The 22950-nt window shown below is 40.0% G+C and overlaps 1 protein-coding gene across 3 annotated transcripts in view; it reads left to right on the top strand.

Moving 5' to 3' along the window:
• LOC105917537 (thrombospondin type-1 domain-containing protein 7A) overlaps positions 1–22950 on the top strand; it is a 224076-nt gene that overhangs the window by 97080 nt on the left and 104046 nt on the right. For all 3 annotated transcript variants that reach the window (XR_004932392.1, XR_002427058.2, XM_012852377.3), the window contains exons 4-5: positions 1043–1224; positions 13812–13967. Coding sequence is in view for 1 of the 3 variants with exons in the window: in XM_012852377.3 (XP_012707831.2) it covers positions 1043–1224; positions 13812–13967 (338 nt within the window). In the remaining 2 variants the exon portion in view is untranslated. The remainder of the gene's footprint in view (positions 1–1042; positions 1225–13811; positions 13968–22950) is intronic.

Below are 22950 nucleotides of genomic sequence, written 5' to 3'. Positions count from 1 at the left end.
TGTAGGTGGAGTCTAAATCAAACCCACAGAATAGGTTGTTTTTATATCTTCATGTTGTTAGTGACATTCTAAAAGCTAAGAGCTATGTGTTCATATTTAAGTTGTATCTTTTCTTACAAAGATGGTTCAACACAGGGGTTGATTCTCTTGCTGAGAACACATTGAAGGATCTCCGGATCAAACCCTAACCTTCTCCTGGGAGACGTTTCCATTACCAGTTTTTCAACTTTTGTCTGTAAGAAATGACTAGAAGTTCCCCTCCAAATTACTGTACATAAAATCCTGTGATGGCACAGGAGAAGCCAGTCCCTTTGTCCCCTTCAATGTGCACTGATCACCACTGGCCTGGCTGTAGCTGCTGAGCCTGCTTCTGCTTCTTCAGGTTTCTGGAACTGACCTGTTTATCACATACAGTTAAGCCCAAAATGACTTTCTCTTGCAAATTTATGTGTGAATTAAACTTTGGACGAAGCTACAGATTAAGGTAACGGCTTGGCCTTCCAACTCAACTTCCAACAAAGACATGGAGATAATTGCCAAAGATGAAGATCAAAATATCAATTATCAAAAACTACCATTGGTCAGTTTGAAGGGTTTGATAGTTGCAATGCCAACAAAGATGCCCACCGATTATTACCTGAAATATGAATACTTTTCAATTACTAAAATCTACTTCAAAACAGATAAATTAGTTTATCTCATACTTCTATTTACATTGTTTTATTATCTTTCAGGATAATCTTTCGTCTTATTTCTTATGAGAAAGAAAGTTCTTGGTTGAACAAAAATAATTTCAAATCTAAATCTGCCAGGGATACAAACAATTTTGGACTTAAGTGCCGCGAGAATGATGTTGCTAGTAAAAGTAATATGATCTTTTTCCAATCTGCGGCACACTGCATGTTGATGGATGTAGGATATTGTGAATACTGATGAGCATGATTGTTCTGGTATTTACTGTTTTTTTTTTTGTATTTGGTCTCATGAAGAATGAAGTTAAGGTGTTCTATTTGACTCTTTATCTGCCCACATGTGTCATCAGCTACAAGTGGAAGACCACCGAGTGGACAGAGTGTAGGGTGGACATGCTGCTGAGCCAGCAGGACCGTCGGCGTGGAAACCTGACAGGCTTGTGTGGAGGTGGAATCCAGACACGCGAGGTCTATTGTGTGCAGGCTGGTGTTGATGCTCCACCGAATCTCAGTTCACTCAGGAGTAGAGAAGGTAACCTTCCCACTTGTTGTATTTTCTGCAGTCCTGGATATGCTATGTTCAGTTGATTATGCCATGCGTAATTCGGCATAACAGACATTTAACTCCATTGTCAAACATATTTGACCTGTAGCTATTTTTCCCAACAATGTCATTTTACAAACAGTGTTGTAGAACTGGTAACAGATATAAGGAAACAAAAAACAACTAAATAATTAAATAGGATTAACCATTCAAGCAGGCAAGGACAGGTTCTGCACAGGCAAGGACAGGTTCTGCACCAAAGCAAACAATGGTGATTTACCACATACAAAATATGTTTTGTGAATATTCTAATATATTTATAATGTAAAAACTAAAAACTGACCTGTCTAGCTCAGGCAATTATCTGGCATAATTGGTTTTGAAATAATCTTCCAAATTAATTCCCTCACCTCTTCCCAGAACCTTTGGATAAATCTGCACTGCCACATAAAATGAAAAAGACTTTCAGTACATTTTGTACAGGTATCCAGTATATTTTTATTAAATCTATTTAGTTTTAGTATTTGACCTTTTTGATATTTTTCATATAACAATTAAACTATTGGGATTTTTTTTTATGTAAATGGCTGTGACGTAAAAGGAAACTGATACATTGTTTGGAAAATCTTTTACCAAATGACAATTGAAAACTTTGCATGCATTTGTATTCTGCCTCGTTTACTCTAGAATCCAACGCAACCAACTGACTTCACCATTCACCTAAGTACTATATTGAGTCCACCCACGTGTAGTGTAACTTTCAGAAATTCTGCTGCTCTGTGAAGGCTTAAAAATAAGAACAATAGGAATTCCTTTATTGTCCCGCAATGGGAAAATTCAGGTGTGACAGTGGCAAACCCAATTATTAGCATTGTAAAAAGGAAGAAAAAAGAACAACCAGTCTAATCTAAAATTAGCTCTAAGAAACACTAAGAACAGGAGATGAAAAGTAAATAAAAGAGTGAATATTAAATATCGCACAAAACATTTAACAGTGGAAAGAATCCAGCCTATTTTCATAACACACAATAATACAATATGAAATGTGAAGATATGCAATATCTTCAGAGGTCTGTTAGTCAACATTACATAGTCACCAAACAGCTCTGGCAGGATAAACTGTTAGCAAGTCGTGTACGCCAAAAAAATAAGCAATTTTGATAGGATTGAACAGCCATTGTTGAAAGACAGCCATTAGATGTGCCGTTAAAAGTTTGCCTCGAGCCATGTTGGGGACACAGCAAACTTTCAAACTTGCATGTAAAACATTCATGCTGACAGAAACGTAACACTGCCCACCTCCCTGAGCACAGCATTGCCTTTTCTTCAGCAGGGACAGGGTTGGTCAGGGTTGATCGGCTGATGGATGGAGTTAATTACAGGACAACCCTGGAAGAAACCTGTTATCTTAAAAAGACTTAAAACTGTGATGGGGGTTCACCTCCTAGCAGAACATTGACCATAAATATACAGCCAAGCATACAATGGGACGGTTTAGATCCAATCACGCTCATCTTTTAGAATCGCCCAACTAAGATCCAAAGCTCATTCTGGTTGAGACTCTGTGTCAAGACAATGATTGATGTTCACAAACACGCTATCCAATCTGAATGAGCTTGAGCTAAACAGCAAAGAAGAAGGGGACAAGACTTCAGCCTCTAGATGTGCAAAGCCGATAGAAACATAGCCCAAGAGACTTGCTGTGATGAGTTGGTGCTACAAAGTTCTGACTGGGGCAACCTGAATATAAATGAATACAAAACACGTTTTGGATTTGTGAAAAAGTTGAAGACATTTGAATGGTTCTGTACTGTGCCCTGATCCACGAAAGCTAGAGCTATTTTACAGAACAAATAGAACAGGACTCCACAGCTGTATCTTATTTCATGATGAAAATGCAGTTGTTGAAGCCCTGCTTAATGAATACTTTAAAATGAACAAATTAAAATCTAACTCAAACCAGCATCAAAGTTCATGTGTAAGAGTTGTGTTGTAGATGATGAAAAAATTATTTAAGAACCATCTGTCTAGACAAGTGTGAAACAGAGAGAATTAAAATGCTGTATCTAACCCATCATCATTTATTTGGCTTTGAACCACATCAATATACTACTGTAATACTGACAAGATTGCAGTGAAATTTTCTCCAGTAAATCAGTGGTTGTACAGAACACACAGGGCTGGAAGTGGCCTGGTAGCTTTCCCGTTTTTATCCAGCATTGACACAGTAAGTCTCTGTCCATCTGGCTGCTGAAACTGGCATCTGTTGCTGAGATTATTCAGATCTTATGCTCACAACCAGTGGCTCGTTTCCCTCGTTACTAGCCAAAGATCCACAGTCCCAATTTTGTTAACAGAGGTGGGCTCTTTCTGGGGTTTCATTTCTCCCTGCTGCTCAAGTCAGCATATCATAAAAATAAATTTTTATGGTTGTAAAATAATATTTTCTGTTTTTTTGGTGAAGACAAGAAGATATTAATGAAGGAACTGGGATACGTAAACATTCAATGGATTCTGCTTGAGGTGGTAGCCAAAAGGGAACAGTGTCAAAGGGAGATGTACAAGAAGAAAGAGGAGTAGAGTGCGTAGGTGGGATGAAAGGGGCTCTGCCAGCTCTGCTGCACACATTCATCTTCCCCTCCAGTCTGCCGTTTTTCCATTACACCTTGTATGGTGTCATGTCATGTAAGATTCATGCATTGGAAGCAGTAAACTGAACAATAAATTCATCCTAAATGTTTCCTACTGTCTTGTTACCTTTGCTTTTTTATCAGCTCAATTTACCAAATTGGGGTTTCATTATTGTCTAACGACTTTTAACTCAGAAAGATTCTTCATCAAGAATAAGAATAATAAGAATAATTTTCTTTGTTTGTCATTGCAACTTTGTACATTCCAATGAAATGTTTCCTCTGCAACTAACGCACCCCTACAGAGCAGTTGGCAGCCACTGTGAGGACAACATCCTTTTAAATCCACATAAATTTCCATATATACTCGATGATCTATTGATTATTTCCATTCTGGAATTGTATGAAGTGGGAAATTTGGGCCACCTCTCTTCACTTGAGCTTGAATATTTGTACATAAATGACAATCGTAATCGACCATCGACAGTCGTAATTTGAATATTGTTGAAGGCTAGTCTGGATTTGCTTTGACTTCATCAGCTTTAGAAGTCCTAATCATGAAATATGAGAAGAAAAAGCCTGACATTCAGCCAATCATTGCTGAAACTAATCAGGGTCCTTATAAAAGTCATTTTACTCTCCTAATATTTATGTATTCATAAGTACACAATTATCACTTGACTCTAACATCCAAATAGATTTTCAGCACTGTCATCTGAACCCTTTTAAGTTATTTGAAACCTTAATCCTGGGTTTCCATGCTTATTTTTGTCATAAAGAAAATAATTAACTTTTACTTATTTCTGAAATTTTTTACAGAAACTTTGCTGCAAGTTATCGTATTTTTCAAACTATACGTCACACTTTTTTCTTAGTTTGGTTGATCCTGCAACTTATATTCAGGTTGACTTATATATCAAATTTAGTTGATAATTCATCTTGACCAGAATTAATCAAGGAGTACACATTACTGTCTATAGCCACAACAGGGCGTGCAAGGCTTGTGAAAACTATCCTGCTCCTGAATCACTTATAGAGTGACCAGACCAGACCAGACATACCTGTTTTCCGGGGACTGATCCTGTTTTTGAGGACCGGTTCCCGGCAAATTCTGTCCCCAATTTCATTGTATCATCCATCCATTCAATTTATTCAATTCAATTCAATGTTATTTATATAGCGCCAATTCATGAAACATGTCATCTCGAGGCTCAGGGTAACATGAGCCACTCTAACTATAAGCTTTGTCAAAAAGGAAAGTTTTAAGATTATTCTTAAAAGTAGACAGGGTGTCTGCCTCACGGACCAAATTTGGGAGTTTTGGTAGGAGCCTGATAGCTAAAGGATCTGCCTCCCATTCTACTTTTAGAGACTCTAGAAACCACCAGCCGACCTGCAGCCTGAGAGCAAAGCAGGGACGTGCAGAAGGGGGGGGGGGGGGGGGGCCCATTGATGCCCATTGATGCCCATTGATGCCCATTGATGCCCACAGTGCCCTTTGTCAGTGTGTGTGTTTTTTTTTTTTTTTTATGTGTGCGTGTTTGTTTGTGTGTGTGTGTGTGTGTGTGTGTGTGTGTGTGTGCATGTTCAAAAGCAATAATAATTTAGATCTACCGTGCCACGGTAACCGTGGCCGGTTACATGATCCACATAATGTGCCCTCACTTTTCCTCTAGCACAGGGGTGTTAAACTAATTTCTATATGGGGCCACATCATGAAGTCATTAAAAGGGCCGCTTGCATGTGTAGAGACGATACTTTTCATTTCATAATTTTATTCCAGTTCACACAGTAGTATAAAAAATGCACAGTAACATTAAAGTAGCACCCTTAGGCCCAGTTTATACAGTTTATCTGCAAAAAAAAGTTGATATTGGGTGAGTTACATTTACAGGAGGCACAGTTTTAGCCACTTTATACACTTTAAAAGGATATACGCCTTTTTTCACAACTACTACTTTAAGAATTAGAATTCTTAAAGTAGTAGGCCGCGGCTTGGCGAGGTTGGCGGCGTCTCGCCAACATAAAAAAAAATAAAAAATAATAATAATAAAACTGGCGAGGCGGCGGCGGCCGCGGCTGCCGTGGCTTGGCGAGGCGGCCGCGGCTGCGGCCGCCGCCTCGCCAAGATAGCGCTGCGGGAAGCTTGATGTTCATACCTTCACTGTGTTAGTCATTGTTTGTACTGCCGTTTTTTCCACTTTTCGTTGCGTTTGCCTGTCTGCTAAGCTCAAAACAACCGCGCCTGGCTTGATGGAGAAACCAGAACAGCTGAGCATCTTTACGACAGTGCACTTTTACTTTCGCCCTCTGGGGGGAGCCTCGCTGGAAAATCAACCCCGGTTGCATAGTATACCTTTAATATGGGATTTAAATGACATGTCTTGGTTGAAAATAAAACCAAAATTGTTTACTTTATTACCAGAGGCCAAGTTAATGCCATTCAGATTAAGTGATTGATTAGGAAGTTTATTTTTTGAGGACTCTGGTCCAAAGATTACAACTTCTGTCTTGTCAGAATTTAAGTGCAGGAAATTTAAAGTCATCCAGCTTTTGTTGTCATCAAAACATGACTACAGTCGAAGTAACTGATTGGATTTATCAGGAATTATGGATAAATATATCTGAGTGTCATCAGCATAACAGTGGAAATTAATCCCATGATGTCTGATAATTTTGCCGATCGGAAGCATATATATATATATATATATATATATATATATATATATATATATATATATATATATATTAAAGAGAATTGGTCCAAGGACTGAACCCTGTGGTACTCCACAGGTGACCTTAGAGTTTGAGGAAGATTTATTATTAACATGAACAAACTGGAATCTGTCCAACAGATAAGATTTGAACCAGCCTAATGCTTTCTCCTTAATCCCTACAGAATGCTCAAGTCTTTGTAGGAGAATATTGTGATCAACTGTGTCGAGCAACAGACTGTAGTTCACACCGTGAAAACAGGAAGTGACAGAATATGCCTTACCGCAAACAGGAAGTGACGATCATCCAACCATCCATTTTCTAACACGTCTATCCTTTGTGGGGTCGCGAGGGGTGCTGGTGCCTATCTCCAGCTGTCAATGGGTGAGAGGTGGGGCACACCCCAGACAGGTTGCCAGTCAATCGCAGAACAACACAGAGACAAACAGGACAAGCAACCATTCTTCATTGTATCATGATGGAAGAAAAATGCTTAGTGCAACTAGAGGTATTTACTCGGTCCTGCCGCTGTCCCTCACATAGTAGAAGAGCTGAGTTGAACACACCTTCCCCGCCATTGCCATTGCAATCATGCAAAACAAACCAACCCCCAGACAGAGATTATCAACAAAATCAGAGACATCCCCGGTTTCGGTTAGAGGAATCTGGTTACCTTAACTTAAAAATGTATTGAAGCATTAACTTACAGACAACAAAGACTGACAACATGTTTGTATGTTGTTTCGTTGTTTCAGTATGCATTCACACAGCAGTGTTGTGTGGTGCAGCTCGAAGGACCCAGACCTGTCTGTCTGTGAAGCTAATAACAGCCAGTGCTATCTTAGAGCTATGTTGTCTGGGCAAGTTACAACTTTGCATATAGACATATAGTCCGGTGCGACTTATATATGTTTTTTTCGTCTTTATGAAACATTTTTTGACTGAAGCGACTCTTTAATTGCGGAGCGACTTATAGTCCGAAAAATACAGTGTATATATATATATATATATATATATATATATATATATATATTAGGGCTGGGCAAGTTAACGCGTTAATTTCGCATTAATTCATTACACTATTAACGGCGATATTTATTTTATCGCGCATTAACGCATGTTGCTCACATGCTTTCAGTCAGTGTCAGTCAGCAGGCGCGCTGACTGCAGCGCGCTGTCACGGCAGCACTCTCCCGCTTCCCCTCCCCTCTCGTACATGGCTCAGCGGCGTCAGCCAATCAGCACGCAGGCTCAGCCTGGCCCGCCCACTCAGCTCTCACACAAACTTAGCAAAGAAACAACTGAGAGAGACCGCAGCAGCGAAAAAACATGAACAGAGGAAGTAGCACCGTTTGGCTTTATTTTAATACCGTAAATGAAATCAAGCTGTATGTTTTGTAAAAAGCCGGTTCATTTCAGTGGAAACACAACAAATTTATCTAAGCACGTGAAAAAACACGAAAACGTCGAGCCCCAGAAACGGAGAGAGGAGACGAAACTTCTCTCACTGCCCCGACAGACCCACAGACGTCTCTGACTGAGGCGTTTCAGTCCTCCAGGGAACATCCAGGTAGATCAGTGGATGGATGGATGGATGGATGGATGGATGGATGGATGGATGGATGTTACTGGAGCCCACACATAACATGTAATTAAGACCTTGAAAGAACCCAGTACATATATTAAAAAGTGTTATTTAAGATAAGATAACATTAGCTAATCCTTTTTTATCCCACGACGGGGAAATTTATAGGATTAAAGCAACAGGCAGGTGCACACAACACAGACAAAATTACATAAGGATTGAAATATATAAGAGGTGGATTAGCGAAAAAACACTGAACATAACATTATTATTATTATTATTATTATTATTATTATTATTATTATTATTATTTAATTGTAATAATAAAATAAAAACCACAAAACCCAAAAGGTCAACAGTTTCATGATACATCAAGCTTAGGGACTGGCTAATATACAGCACGTCAAAAAAGGCCATATTTTGGCTGCAGTGCTTGCTGTTCTCTTATGAAGAAAAGATCAAGTAGTGCACTAAATTCAATAGATGGGTTGAAAATATCCAGTATAAAATACTGGATATCCAGTATAAAATAAGTGCTACAAATATATATATATATATATATATATATATATATATATATATATATATACATTTAACAAAAACAACTACTGTCGCACCCACCTCTCATACTCCAGAGCACGGTGGATGGCTCTCCATTTCTCTACCTCAGGTCATCTACCAGAGGCCTAGGAGCTCCAGGTATCAGTTGAAGCCACTTCTCCACAGCGGAGGTTACTGCCTGAGTGCTAACACTACTGTTGTCTTTACCTTCCAGGCTCTTTCTAGTTCTTCCCAGAGCTCTTGGTATTTCTACAGTTTCTCGTGTTCTGTTTTCCTGATGTTTCCGGCACTCGGGATGACCACATTGATCTTAATGGCTCTGCATTGCTGCTTATCAATGATCACAATGTCCGGTTAGTTGGCCATTACCATTTTGTCTGTTTGTATCTGGAAGTCCCACAGGATCTTAGCTCTGTCATTCTCCACCGACTTGGGAGGTGCCTCCCATTTTGACCTGGGTGTCCCCAGTTGGTATTCCATTTGGTATTCTGAACAGATGTACACTATACCAGCCACTTGGTTATGGCGTTCCATTTATTCCTTCCCTGCTAGTATCTTACACCCTGCTGTTAGATGCTGGATTGTTTCTGGGGCCTCTTTGCATTGCCTGCACCTGGGATCTTGCCTAGTATGGTAGATTTGGGCTTCTATTGCTCTGGTGCTCAAGTCCTGACCCTGTGCTGCCATGATCAGTGCTTCAGTGCTTTTCTTCAGTCTGGCCCTCTCTAGCCATTGATAGAATTTGGTCATATCAGCCACTTCAGCTATCTGTTGGTGGTACATCCCATGCAGGGGTTTTTCGTCCCATGATGGTTCCTTCAGTTCCAGGTTATTGGCCGATAGTTGGTAGGGGCCATCCCCTTCTGTGGGTCTTTCCTTATCAGGACTGTTTTGCCCTCTGTCAGCCATTCAGGGTGGATCCCATTGGTCAACAGTTGGTTAATTTGTACTGCTAGGCATTCATGGAGAGAACTCAGCTTCTTCAGCCAGTAGGCATGGATCATATCTGGGCCTGGTGCTGTCCAGTTATTCATACCTGAGAGTCTTTGTTCGATGTCTGCCATTGTGAAGTTCACTGGACTTTGTTCAGTAAGATTATTGTTGTCTGCTCTTAGATCAATTAGCCACTGTGCGTCATTGTTATGTGATGCTTCTTTCTCCCATATCCCTTTCCAGTATTGCTCAATTGCTTGCCTTGGTGGGTTGGCTCATGTATATTTACCCTGCCACTTTAGCTGGTTCAGTGGATAACAGCCTGTTTATTCTTCTGGCTCCTATCTCCTTTCTGTATCTATTCAGTCTAGCTGCCAAGGCTTGGAGTCTTTGTTTGGAAGTTTCCAAGTCCTCCAGTATGGGGATCTGTTTGTGTTTCTGGGGGTTTACCTGTCTGGATGCACCCTTCTGAAGTTCTGACAGTTGGCTTACTTCTTTCCATTTTGCCTTGATTTTGGCTTGCAACCTTCTCTTCCATGGTGGACATTGTCCATTATGGCCACTCTTAACATTACCTTTGCCAAGCATCATTAGTGCTGAACTGTAAATCAGCTCATTGGTCTCTGTGATCACAGTAGGGATTGTACATAGTGCTGTATTCACATCATTTAGGAGAGCCTGTAGAGGCACTTCACTCAGCTTCACAAGTCGATGTCGGGGTTGACTGGCACCTAATTTAGCCATGGTGTTATCTCTTAGGTCAGATGTTCTCTCATTCAGTTGTTCCTGCATCATTTGGGCTTGGTACCCAAATGATGCAGGAGGTTGATGTTAACCCCCCTCCCCTGTCTGACTCTGTGTCTTGGTTCCCTCTTGCTCTAGCAGTGAAACTATCTCTTGGATCTCTAGTTGTGAAAGGAGCTGTCATTTGTGGAGTTTGAAACACTGAGTTTACTAGCTGTTTCGCTGTTAGTTTAGACAGTGGGTATTGAAGTATCCATGTTTCCCACAGTCTTTTCATGCAACCCTGTTGTCTAGGGTTACTGGAGTAGTACCATTCCAATAGTGCCTTAGTCTTCTCGAGTCCATTGCCTTCGTGTTCCAGTAGCCCATTTGTCATCAAAGTGCCCTGGTTCCTCAATACTTGACGCAGACCTTAACTGGGAGAGGTCTGAGGCAGTATGGTTCTATGTTTATGCGCTCTCATCATATATATTAGGTAGGCAGTAAGCCTTAATGGTCTTGCCCAAGGACCAACACTGGATGATGTCATGAGCACACTATATACCAACGGCCCCATACAGGAATCAAACCTCCGGTCTGGAATATGTAATCAAGCTTGTTTGTCAGATTAAAAGTCCAAATCACCTTAGATCAGGACTTTATCATACTTTTCATTCAGCCCACATTTCTAACTTTAAAACGTTTTTAATGGGTCTTATCTAATATTTTAATCTTAAATCCCATTTTTTTTTTGTTACCTGTAAGCGGAAAATCATCATATTTACACATGGAAAGGCAGGAAATCATCAGTCTCAGTGTATCTCCATAATGTGTTTCTCTTATTAGTGAACTGAGTTACTGAAACTAATGAACTTTTCAATAACATCCTAATTTATTGAACAGGACTGTATATGAACACTGTCATATCAATAAGCATCCTATTGGATATGAGATCTTAAATGACATGCTGAATAACAGCTGTGCCACTGTAATGCCTTGAGTCCTCAGCTGCAACAGAGCTGGGCACCAAGCTATTCTTGGCAGGTGGCACATGGAGGTGGCCTCCAAGGCTCCCTAATTTGTGTCTGGAAGCACTGCACATGGGAATGCATACCATCTGGCATGAAGATGCCAGAGCAAGGGCAGTCTGTGTGGAAGTGTCCATTAGTAAGTCAGTGCAAAGTCTGGCAATGGCTTGTCAGACATCACAATTGTAAGGAAGCACAATTGCTTACAACTGGGCTATTGCTTACTAAACCTAGTTAACGAAATACATTGTTGGAATACATTGTTTGACCTTTCACAAAAGCTCACATTTTGACAAAAGAAGCATGTTGAATTAGACCATACAAATTAATTACAAGGGTAGATATAATAGTAAATATTATAGGATTTTGCCACAGAGCCACTGTTACTAATATGAAATGTATATTCATGGCTCTTGTTTGATCTTATTGCTAGGATCTTTGCAAGCTTACCTGGGGCCTGTTAAGATGCAATTGAAGATGACAGGATAGAGTTGTTATTGACAGTAAAATGAGCCGTCTATCAACATCAACTAATAGAAAACTCTGAGCCAAAGAAGCCATTATTCCAAAGAAAATCGAAAGCCAGGATTCAATGTCCTGTTTTTTTTTTTTTTGTTGAAATATTTTTTTGTGTTAGGCCACATTGACTATTGTTACACCTGATGGCAAAAATGAGGAAAGCTTTTTACTTTTTCTACAAAATAGATGATATGATAAAAGCACGTTCTGTTGAAATATTATTATTACTATTAATTATCTAAAAGTAGAATGGGAGGCAGATCCTTTAGCTATCAGGCTCCTCTCCTGTGGAACCAACTCCCAGTTTTGGTCCGTGAGGCAGACACCCTGTCTACTTTTAAGACTAATCTTAAAACTTTCCTTTTTGACAAAACGTATAACTAGAGTGGCTCATGTTACTCTGAGCTACCTTTATAGTTTTACTGCTATAGGCTTAGGCTACTAGAGGATATCAAGATCTAATTTTTTCACTCTATAGAGTTCTACTGTTCTTCAATTATGTATTATGTGTTGTCATTTCTGCTTTAACTTTCTGTTCTCTCTCTTTTATCTTCATAGTAGGTACACCTGGTCTGGCGTTCTGTTAACTGTGACATCATCCAGAGAAGACGGCTCAACCGCTACTACTATCTAATGTAGAACAGATTACTGGATTAATGTGTGCTTCTGTGCTTGTTTGTCTCTCTTGTTGTGTCTCTGCTCTGTCTTAAGTAACCCCCAGTCGGTCGAGGCAGATGACCGTTCATACTGAGCCCGGTTCTGCCGGAGGTTTTCCTTCCCGTTAATGGGGAGTTTTTCTTCCCACTGTCGCTTCATGCTTGCTCAGTATGAGGGATTGCAGCAAAGCCATGTACAATGCAGACGACTCTCCCTGTGGCTCTACGCTTCTCCAGGAGTGAATGCTGCTTGTCGGGACTTTGATGCAATCAACTGGTTTCCTTATATAGGACATTTTTGACCAATCTGTATAATCTGACCCAATCTGTATAATATGATTGAACTTGACTTTGTAAAGCGCCTTGAGATGACATGTTTCATGATTTGGCGCTATATAAATAAAATTGAATTGAATTGAATTATTAAGATTAATATTTTGAATTTAGTATCCAAATTGTAATAATTTACATTTTGTTTGTGCAATACAAATTCTTTGAAGGGTATAGTTTTCTTTTCTGACTTACAAAGCTGCTATTGTTGAAAGACTGTATTTTTCACTTCACAAAGACTATTTTCCTTTATTGTCTCTAATTAATTTCAGATTGATTTAATTATATTTTTATAGCACAGGAAAATTGAGGTCAGAGCATATACACTGGAAGGTTAAGAGCTTAGAATAATTCAGAAACCAAAAAATTCTGGGTTGAGTAGTTACAATGTGGTGGTTATGAAGGAAGCGTGTGAAGAATTGTGACTATTTGTTTTGATGGTTCTAAAATGTAACTAATTATGTTACCTCATTTAACTTCTCACCTTCAACAACATTACATCGGTTTAAAAGACACATGACATTAAGACATGCTAAAGTGTCACTATAAAAGGACACACCTTTGGGGATGGCAATTTGCATTGGAATAAAGCTGAACACTGCTGTTGCAAACCTTGAATAATTCATCAGCTGGGTGACCTTGCAGAGTCACCTACACCTGGCAGGATCAGAAATCTACCAAGAAAACGGCTAACCTATAACTGGCTTGTATACAAAAAGGTCAACTAATTCGTATTTATCATAATGCCTAAATGATTAGTCTTTAATTTTTTAAATTCTATATATTTTTTTTATTTTCTTGTGATTTATGTTCCTGTCATTAAAACTCTGTTTGCCCAGGGACTGCAAGTTCAGTCATCTGTTGTGTGACTACATATATCATTGTGTGATTAAAGGTTTGCGGCCAGTGGACAGTGAACTGTGTTTGGGGGTTCCTCCAAACACCACACAGCTATGCCATATAAGATGTCCCGTGGAGTGTGAGGTGTCTTTATGGAGCGCTTGGGGACCCTGCACTTATGAAAACTGTCAAGACCAGACCACTAAAAAAGGTAAGAAATTGCTGGATAATACTGATTCAACATACCACACTTACTTAGAATTTAAACTTAACAGACAATTTTATATTTTGGAAGTCACCATACATTATACAGTTAGACAAAATTAAAGCACAGTTTTTTATTTGACAAAATGTTTGTTCTGACTGGAAGTAATATTGATGTTTTGGAGTGTCCCAGCTCGGGATGGGTACCGAACTCTGTACTTTTATAGGTACTGACCGAATTCTGTTGGTACTACCAAGTACCTTTTCTTGTAAAATCAAACAGCTCCATGTTTCGGTACCTAAACGCATCATTGTGACTCTGAGAGAGTTGAAAGAGTGGGCGATTTTCCATGCCGGACATGTACACAGCAAAGCACGCACAAGAGTGTAATGATATCAGTAGCCGCTGGCCCAGTCAACAAAGCAAGCATGGCTGATAGAAAGTGCTCGAAAGTTTTGGTTCCACTTTTCAAAATGCGATGCAGATTACGCTTATTACAATATTTGTGATGCGAAGTAAAGGCCAGTGGCAGGAATTCTTCTAATCTGAGGAAATACCTGGTCAATGCTGCCAAGTCTGTTGCTATATATTGCAACTTTTCAGACGAATAAAATACAATGTTTTTAATGTAGGGATTTTTCTATGAAACTGTTGCACTAAAATTATTCCCTGAACACATAGCTTTAGTCACTTATTTACCTCATTCACTCTGTGTGCTACTGATATCTCTCATTTTAGTAAAAATGTCTGGAGAAGTGGAAACTTTCTCAATTCAAAATGTCTGGAGTAATGTCTTCTCCAGACATTTTAAATATGAGAAAGCTTCCTGGATGGGGAGTGAAATCTCTTCAGCTTCAGAAAAGAAATCCAGTTGTTTTATTTCTTAAACCTTTTCTTTGGGATTGATTATGACCTGGATGACTGAGAACATTCAACAACGTCTTTGTCATTGCCATCACGATGGGGGTCATCATAAATATTGTCATTATCATCATCTCAACATTGTGTATATCTGGAGGAGACAATTGTGTGGATGTGCCACAACTTTCTCCAACAAAACACCTAGAAAGAAGCTATCATGGTAGGCACTCCCCACCAGATCCAGTCATCCCCTGCAACTGGGATAACTTTCTCTGGTGACAATATTCCCCTCTCCGCATCATTTACTTACCTGAAAGTAAAAAAAAATGCACACCTCACCTTTCAATTTCATGTAAACCAACTCTGCAAGATCTTCTATCATCTTCGATACAATGTCAAACTTCGCCCTACTCTCCCCCTACCAGATGCAGAAAAACCAAGCCCACCTTTGTTTTCTCAAGACTGCTCTGTGCTACTCTATGGGATCTCTAGCAGGAGTCCTCTGAGGCTCCAATATGTTAAATACTCTGCAGCTAGGATCCTGAAAATATGACCACACTCTACCCATTCTTCACTCCCTTCACTGGCGTCCCATCTTCCCCAGGATCAAATACAAAAGCTTTCTCCTCACTCTCAATGCATGTACAGAAATGCCTCTCCTTATCTCAAATAACTACTCACCCTACAAACCACAACACACTCAAGCTGCTGCACTCCCTCATACCTGCTTAATATACCTAGAATAGGGTTGAGCACCATAGGGGCAGAGCTGTTTGTGTTGCTACTCCTTGTCTGTGGAATGCTCTCCATGACACTCTGAGAGTACTCTACTCTTTCTGTGTACCATGCATGGTGAACACCTACTGACCTTAAGCCTCCTCAGCCCATCAGTGTCATGTATGCCTCCAATTCACCCCCTCCTCACCCTCCGCTGTCCCCCTGCACACCCCATCTCCTCTTGTAGAATCAGATTATCTCCTGCAGGAGCTCAGACAACCAAGTTCAGGTTGCTAGTCTTATTGTTTTGGCTGGGTACAGCAGGTCATACTTCACTTTGGATCCTAGGTTCTTCTCCGAAGATGGCAGTCTTTTACTTGGCAAGCAACATCAAGATATCTACATGTGGTGGTCCCCCTAGTGCAGCCATCTCCAACTTCAGTGTTTGAAGGCTGGTCTCCTGCATTTTTTGATCTGTCCCTGCTCCAAGACATCTTATCCTTCTCAGTCTGTCATCAATGTCTACAGAGGCCTACTAAATAGGCATTTATTAGGTTCAGCTGTGTTGAAGCAGGATAACACCTAAGACATCGGCTCTTGATGACTGACTTTAGATACCAGTGCAATAATGCTACTATGTGTAAGCTTTTATACCTCTGTCACATCATGGGAAAACGAGCTGTGTGGGTGCCCATCATTCCAGGGAATAGAATTGGATTTAATTCCTTTATTTGTACAGGGACAAGTGTCAAATCTCAACAAGTACCAATTCATTTGCAATTACTTTGTTATTTCTGTTCCTAGCTTTTGGTGACTTTTAAAAACACAAATCAAAATTTTAAATACAAATACAAAACAGATAAAAACGCCAAAACTCACAACCCTGTTCTCCGATTGCCATCCGGAGTTTGAGGCCTGGAGGAGCACCGTGGGCCGCCTGGTCGGGCTCGGGGCTGAGGATGGGCAATGGGTCCTGGGGGTCAGCTGGTGCTGGCACTTCTGCTCTCCCACGGATTATGGGGGCAGGGTGTGGGGGAGGCAGCGTTTCAGGGTTTGTGGCGTGGGGTCTGGTTGGCTGGCCCATTTGGTTCATGTTGGCTGCATCTCCGGGTGGATAGGCCCATTGGTCATCTGGGCTGGGATCGGGGTGGGAGGTTAGAGCTGGAATATGGACTGGGTATAAAAATAAAACAACACAAAACTAACTAAAGCCTTTGAGAACAATGTGCCAGTATACACTGTTTTCAAGTTATATAATGTTTAATAAACAACTCTCTGTCTGTTAGGTATTGTCCGGTGAATGTCTGCTCTAGAGCTGATATCAGGCAATAGTTGAATGGGATGATTCGAGCACTGGCGTTCTTTTAACAGCAAACTCTGCACACATATAGAATAAGGAGTGACAACTTCTCTTTAAGTTCAAGAATTTATTAACAGAAATAAAATGAACATCCAGAGAACATCACTATATAATGCTGTTTATCTGAATTAACATACAGTATATATATTTCAATCAACAAATCCTCTCTACGAGGTCAGTCAAACAACTAAATTACAAACCAAAATTAAGATAAAAAGCAGCTAAGGAACTATGTACACACTAAAAGACACAAAAGACAAACCAAAGTGGTTGATCATCATCAGAATAATTCAGTGAATCCTGGTTCATTGCAGATCTGAATTAAAGAACCAAAATTCATCTTAAAGAACATGGAATGAGTTTAAATTATCTTAAATAATTCAGAACAACATTTGGTATGTGTTTCAACCCATTCACAATGCAAATCCTGAGTTAAACAAAATATTATTTGATACATTTCCATTTTAAAGAAAGATATTCTCAGTAAAATCATTAACTTTAGGGACACTTGATTTTATTATGGTGGTGGAGCGAAACAAAACAAACCATATCTTTGAAATGAATCGTAGTTGATCGAAGAGCGAATATTACCGGAAGCTAATAGCATTAGGCTAGAGGACATCCGTCTGCAATTTTAAAAAGCTGGTAATGAGTGGACCAGATAACAAACACATTAATATCAGAATCACACATACTTTAACAATCCCAGAGGGAAATCACTTTTGTTACATGCTCCAGATATACACACATTTATATATATATTTACAACAATCCACACAAAGCAATATAAATATACACATATATAGGTCAATATATATATATATATATATATATATATATATATATATATATATATATATATATATATATATATATATATATATATATATATATGTATGTATGTGTGTGAGTGTATATACATACATATGTATAACTATAAATCCAAGTAAAGTGATAGTGACTTGTGCAAGAACAGTGCAAAGAATGCATAAATGTCAGTTACAGACGGGGGGTGTCTGAATCACTGAGGGAAGCGTTGTAAAGATTGATGACCACAGGCAGGAATGTAGGATTTCCTGCCTGTGGTCAGGAAATCATTAATATCCATCAATGTATGAAACTCTTGTGGAGAAAACGTTTGTTATAACCATGAAAACACACTCGAATTACATCAGCAATGGCCTATTTCGAAGAAGCTAGCGGGAGCTTCGTTGGTTAGCTCCATGTGTTTAAAAACACCATGTAACGCATTACGTAAACCTTCTAAATAAATCGTTTAACTTTCCCTGTTTTTTTCTCTGTCAAACCTGTCGGTACCTCAGTGTGAGTTCGGTTCACTTTGGCCATCCAAGGGAGAGCAGTGGTCCAGGAAAAACATTGGTTATTTCAGGAGTGGGCTAGCGGCTATGAGCTAGCTGAAACATGGTCGGGGTAGGCCGGTTCGAGGTCCTGCATGCAGTCTCTGATTCGGTCGCAGCGGGTTATTTCAGCTTAGCTCTTGTCTCTGCTTAGCCTGGTGAGGATAGGAGACCGATCTGCGCCGTCTCGCGTCAGCTTTCCTGCAACGGCTGACAAAAATAAACAAAGCTGTTTTGGCATTCTTTACTTCAGCGGCTGAAGTGAGACTGCAAGCTTAGCTGTGATCTACTCGGCAGATTTTCTAACTCAGTCAGGTCCTCTTCTCTGCACAGGACATTGAGAATCTCCCCCTTTTGTCGCTCCATTGACGCGATGGGAAATTAGTTTCACAGTAACCACATGTTTACTCAGCTTGTGGGTCCTTGGAATACTTGTGAGTCTGAGTCCCATGTGGCTCGCAAGGGTGGCTGGCCCCAGTCCCATCCCGACTTCTCCCCCATGGTACGTGTTCCCAATTTAATCTGAATTCTAGTCCATGGCTAGATGGTTCAACAGCAAAAATTACTTACAATTTTATGTATGATGTAATGAGGATGTAATGACTGTAGTATTAACCTACATGATAGGCTGATTTTATGTATGACTGTTATGACTATGGTTCGGCTGTCTGCCTGCTCTGTTACTCTCCAGCTCCATGGGAATCAAGATAATCTCATGCATCTGTGATCTCTGCCTGCAGCACAATTAACTCAACATCCTACACCTGTTTCTCTGCCTTTAAATACCAACGCTCATCAAACAGCCATTGCAAGATTATTTTGAAAGCCTATGTGAGTAGAAAGAATAGACCGTGAATCTTGCCAAGCCCTTGGGTTCTGTCAGCAACTATGTCACTCACCGTGCCCAAAGCCGTTAGAGAGCACTTAGTCAACAGAATTCCCATAAAGGGCGGATTCCAGACTCTAAACATAGTCCAAAAAAACTGCAAGTTAAAAAAAAAAGAAGAAAAAGAACAAGTTGTCTCTGAACTTTTTGAACGGGGTCATACTTGGTGACTGAGCATTCCTGGGTCTGTGTTTGTGATTGGTTGGGAGGATGTAATGACTTCAGTATTAACCTACATGATAGGCTAGAATACAAAAGGAAGGAAAACTTTTATTCTATTGACATTTTTAATGAATCTTTTTTTATATCGCACCACACGTCTATTGATCGATATATATCGTTATTGAATTATCATCCAGCCCAAGTTCAGTTGCATCAAACTCAGTTAATTGTTTCTTCCTTGTCTCCTTGTTGCCTTCTTTTATTGCCTTGCAATGTATATCCACCATGATTGTAATCATGTATGTGTGTCGACTGAAAAGTTTTTGGACTAGGGTGCCTGCAAAGGAGGGTACAAGTCAAAACAAAAAGACAAGAGTTTTGTAGACCACAAATCTTGCCACGCCCTTTGGATCTCTCTGCAACAACACCACAGACCCTGCCCAGACCCACTAGAGATAATCTGATCAGATTCCAAAAAAGTTAAAAAACAAAACAACTGGACCATGACCTGGATGACTGAGAATCTTCACCAGCATCTGCTCAGATGTGCCCAAGAGCTCCTGACTAGAGCTGCAGCTGAGCACCTGCCCAGAGTCGTCAATGACTCCCTGCACCAAGGTTTTATTTTTTATTTCTAAGAAACATTTTCAATCACATCATGTCTGGTTCAAACATTGGATTCCCTGCCTGTCACTGCATAACAAATGACTATATCACTACATTAGCCACTTTTTCATTAGAAGCCCAAGGATTTAAAACCCCAGCCTTTGGTTTACCAAAGCCTGGGGATTGCCGTGGTATCATTTGCTTGGGGCCATTTATGCAAAACAGCCAATGACGTATGGAGAAGTTGTGAGGAAAACTACAGTACCACTCCGGTCCTGCAGGTAGTAGCAAGAAGACAGCATAGGTAAACAGACAAAGACAGACTGAGAAGGTGTATCCATAACCCTAGCCCTCTTCTTAGCGCCTTAGCAAGGACCACAGTGGTGCGGCGCAGGGCGAGGCAGAGCAGGGGAGCCGACAGACTGATCTGTCTGCTCCAAAGTTTGCTTCACGGAGTTAAAGTTTAGAGCATTATCAAAGGATTATTGGCTCAGCCATGGCAAGAAACACTAGGGAAATTTTTTAGTGTAATACAGGGGACTGTTGATGGCAGCAAAATAATTTTTTATAGGTTATAGGATATATACACTGCACAGATTCAGCTCTGCTTTCTCTACTACTTCCTGCCATGGAAGAAATGCAGAGCCAGTCTTGCTCCAATCTGATTTAGGTTATTAAATACAGGGCGCCCATCTGCATCTAGAAAGCTGGAGTGTCCTATTTTCTTTTTTTGCTCTCAGGTGTGGTTCATGGTTTGTAAATAGTAAAATAGTTCACAATCCACCTTTTTAGGTTTAGATGAAAAGTCAGTCAAAGGGAATGTGTTACTAAAATATGAGTCTAATTACAAAACTGTGGTGAAAAAGTTTATAATTGACTTAAAAACCCGAAAACATCTGGCAAAGATTTTGACATTTGATACTTGTTACTTGCAGATATTCCCCACTTTTCAGCCACGATAAACAGCTCCAGTCTGCAGGAAATCACAGACTGTCTAGCCGATTAAACGCTGCAGAAATGGGGTTTCTCATTGCAGTCTCCCCAGCGAACACTCTGGTGTTCCCGACAAGTCCAAGCAAAATCAAAATTGGCTCATCACTTGATGAACTGACTGCACAGATGAAGTTTGAAGGTGTACTTTCTTGCTTAAAACATTTTAAAACTACCTTTTGTGATACATTTAAGGTATAAAATCAATAGGTTTGTACACTCGTCATCTCCATACTTCTCCGTAGTCGCCCAAGGGGCGGACTGTTTAGCCTTGCAGCACACAACCATGCCCCTTACGCAAAGGCCAAGGCTTCTTGAAAAGTCCTACGCTAAGACCAGGACCTTTTCCTAGTGAAAGCAAATCCCGGGGAAAGTGAAATTGCCCAAATAGAAACACTAAGTGGGCTTTTTAGGTCTAATGAGAAACTGTTTTAGCTTTAACCTAAACTGATGCCAGTCTGCATTCAAGTTTTAGTTCTGCAGGAAGAGAATTTCACAGGGTAACTCCTCATACAGACAATATTGTGTGTACCTGAAAACTTTTGCATAATAAGACCCCACAATTTCCCACTAGAGTTACTGAACTTGTATTCCTAATAGAGACAAAAGGTCAAGCAGCACCATATGAGGAAGAATACAGACGTAAGGAATCTTCGGTGGTGGGAAACTTTGTGAAGAAAAGTATAGTGAGGTGACGTATTGGCTCTCAAGTTTCAGGAGAGAATAATGTTCTGGTGCTTTTAGAGGTGAGTGTTTTGGGTGTGGCTGAGATTGGTGAGGATAAACATTAGTTTTTTAGGATTTTCTTCAAATCTGAATCCAGGCAATTATAGGAGTGTTGCCAGGCAGATTCTCAGCTGAGGACAAAAGGAGCAGCAAAGAATGACTGTGCAAGCTCCAAATAAAAATATGTAAAGCAGGAAGATACTGAATGTCTCATGAGGAAAGTGCCTGGAAAGCATAGAGGACACATGATATGTAACTCAAAGGTAATAGGTTTGTGAAAAATAGGTTTTACTGTATCACTATTGGCAATCATCAGGTGAATAATGGTTATGCGATGCTTCCTTAATTCCATAGCAGCCTATTGAATACATAACAGTCAGGTGTAAACTGTGCAGCTTCCCAGCCACACCCACTGATGGAAACTATTTACCAAAGGTAAACAGAACAAACACATATTCCAGGACTATGACATCAGATTTTTTTTGCTTATTCTTTATGTAAAATTTTACTTTCTATTCTAAAATTTTTCCAACAAAGACAGAATACAGAATTCTGGAAGTGTTGTGACTTCAACCATAATTACCCCCTGAAGCTACGGCAAATACCATGACTAATGGATTTTGACTCTGCTTTAATGATGTGCTATAAATGAAAGAGATTGTTGGAAATTCTCCTCCATGCATCTTAATGATGAATTCACTTGCTCATTTCTTCACTGTGCCACTTCTACTCTTTCTTGCTCTCTCTCCACACAGACACGCCGAGTCCCCCTCCTCCCCCCCACACACACACGGAAACACCCTTTTGTGTCTGCCTGGCCTTACTCCAAGCACTCACACAAACATGGAATGAACAAAAATTCTAAACATATTTTAAGTGCTGCCCTGGCCATTTTATACTGTTGTTTAATGGCCTATTTTTAGATAAAGAACACACAAATTCAAACTCAACCCTTTATTCAACCAAAACTGCAAGTTTTTAAAAAAGAAAAAAAGAACGAGTTGTCTCTGGACCTTTTGAAGGGGGCCAGGCTTGGTGACTAAGCATTCCTGGGTCTGTGTTTGTAATTGGTTGGGAGGATGTAATGACTGTAGTATTAACCTACATGATAGGCTAATTTTATGTATGACTGTTATGACTATGGTTCGGCTGTCTGCCTGCTGTTACTCTCCAGCTCCATGGGAATCAAGATAATATCATGCATCTGTGATCTCTGCCTGCAGCACAATTAACTCAACATCCTACACATGTTTCTCTGCCTTTAAATACCAACGCTCATCAAACAGCCATTGCAAGATTATTTTGAAAGCCTATGTGAGTAGA

Source organism: Fundulus heteroclitus, chromosome 13 (assembly GCF_011125445.2).
Source record: "Fundulus heteroclitus isolate FHET01 chromosome 13, MU-UCD_Fhet_4.1, whole genome shotgun sequence".
Lineage (NCBI taxonomy): Eukaryota > Metazoa > Chordata > Actinopteri > Cyprinodontiformes > Fundulidae > Fundulus > Fundulus heteroclitus.
This window is presented reverse-complemented; position numbering and strand designations above follow the sequence as displayed.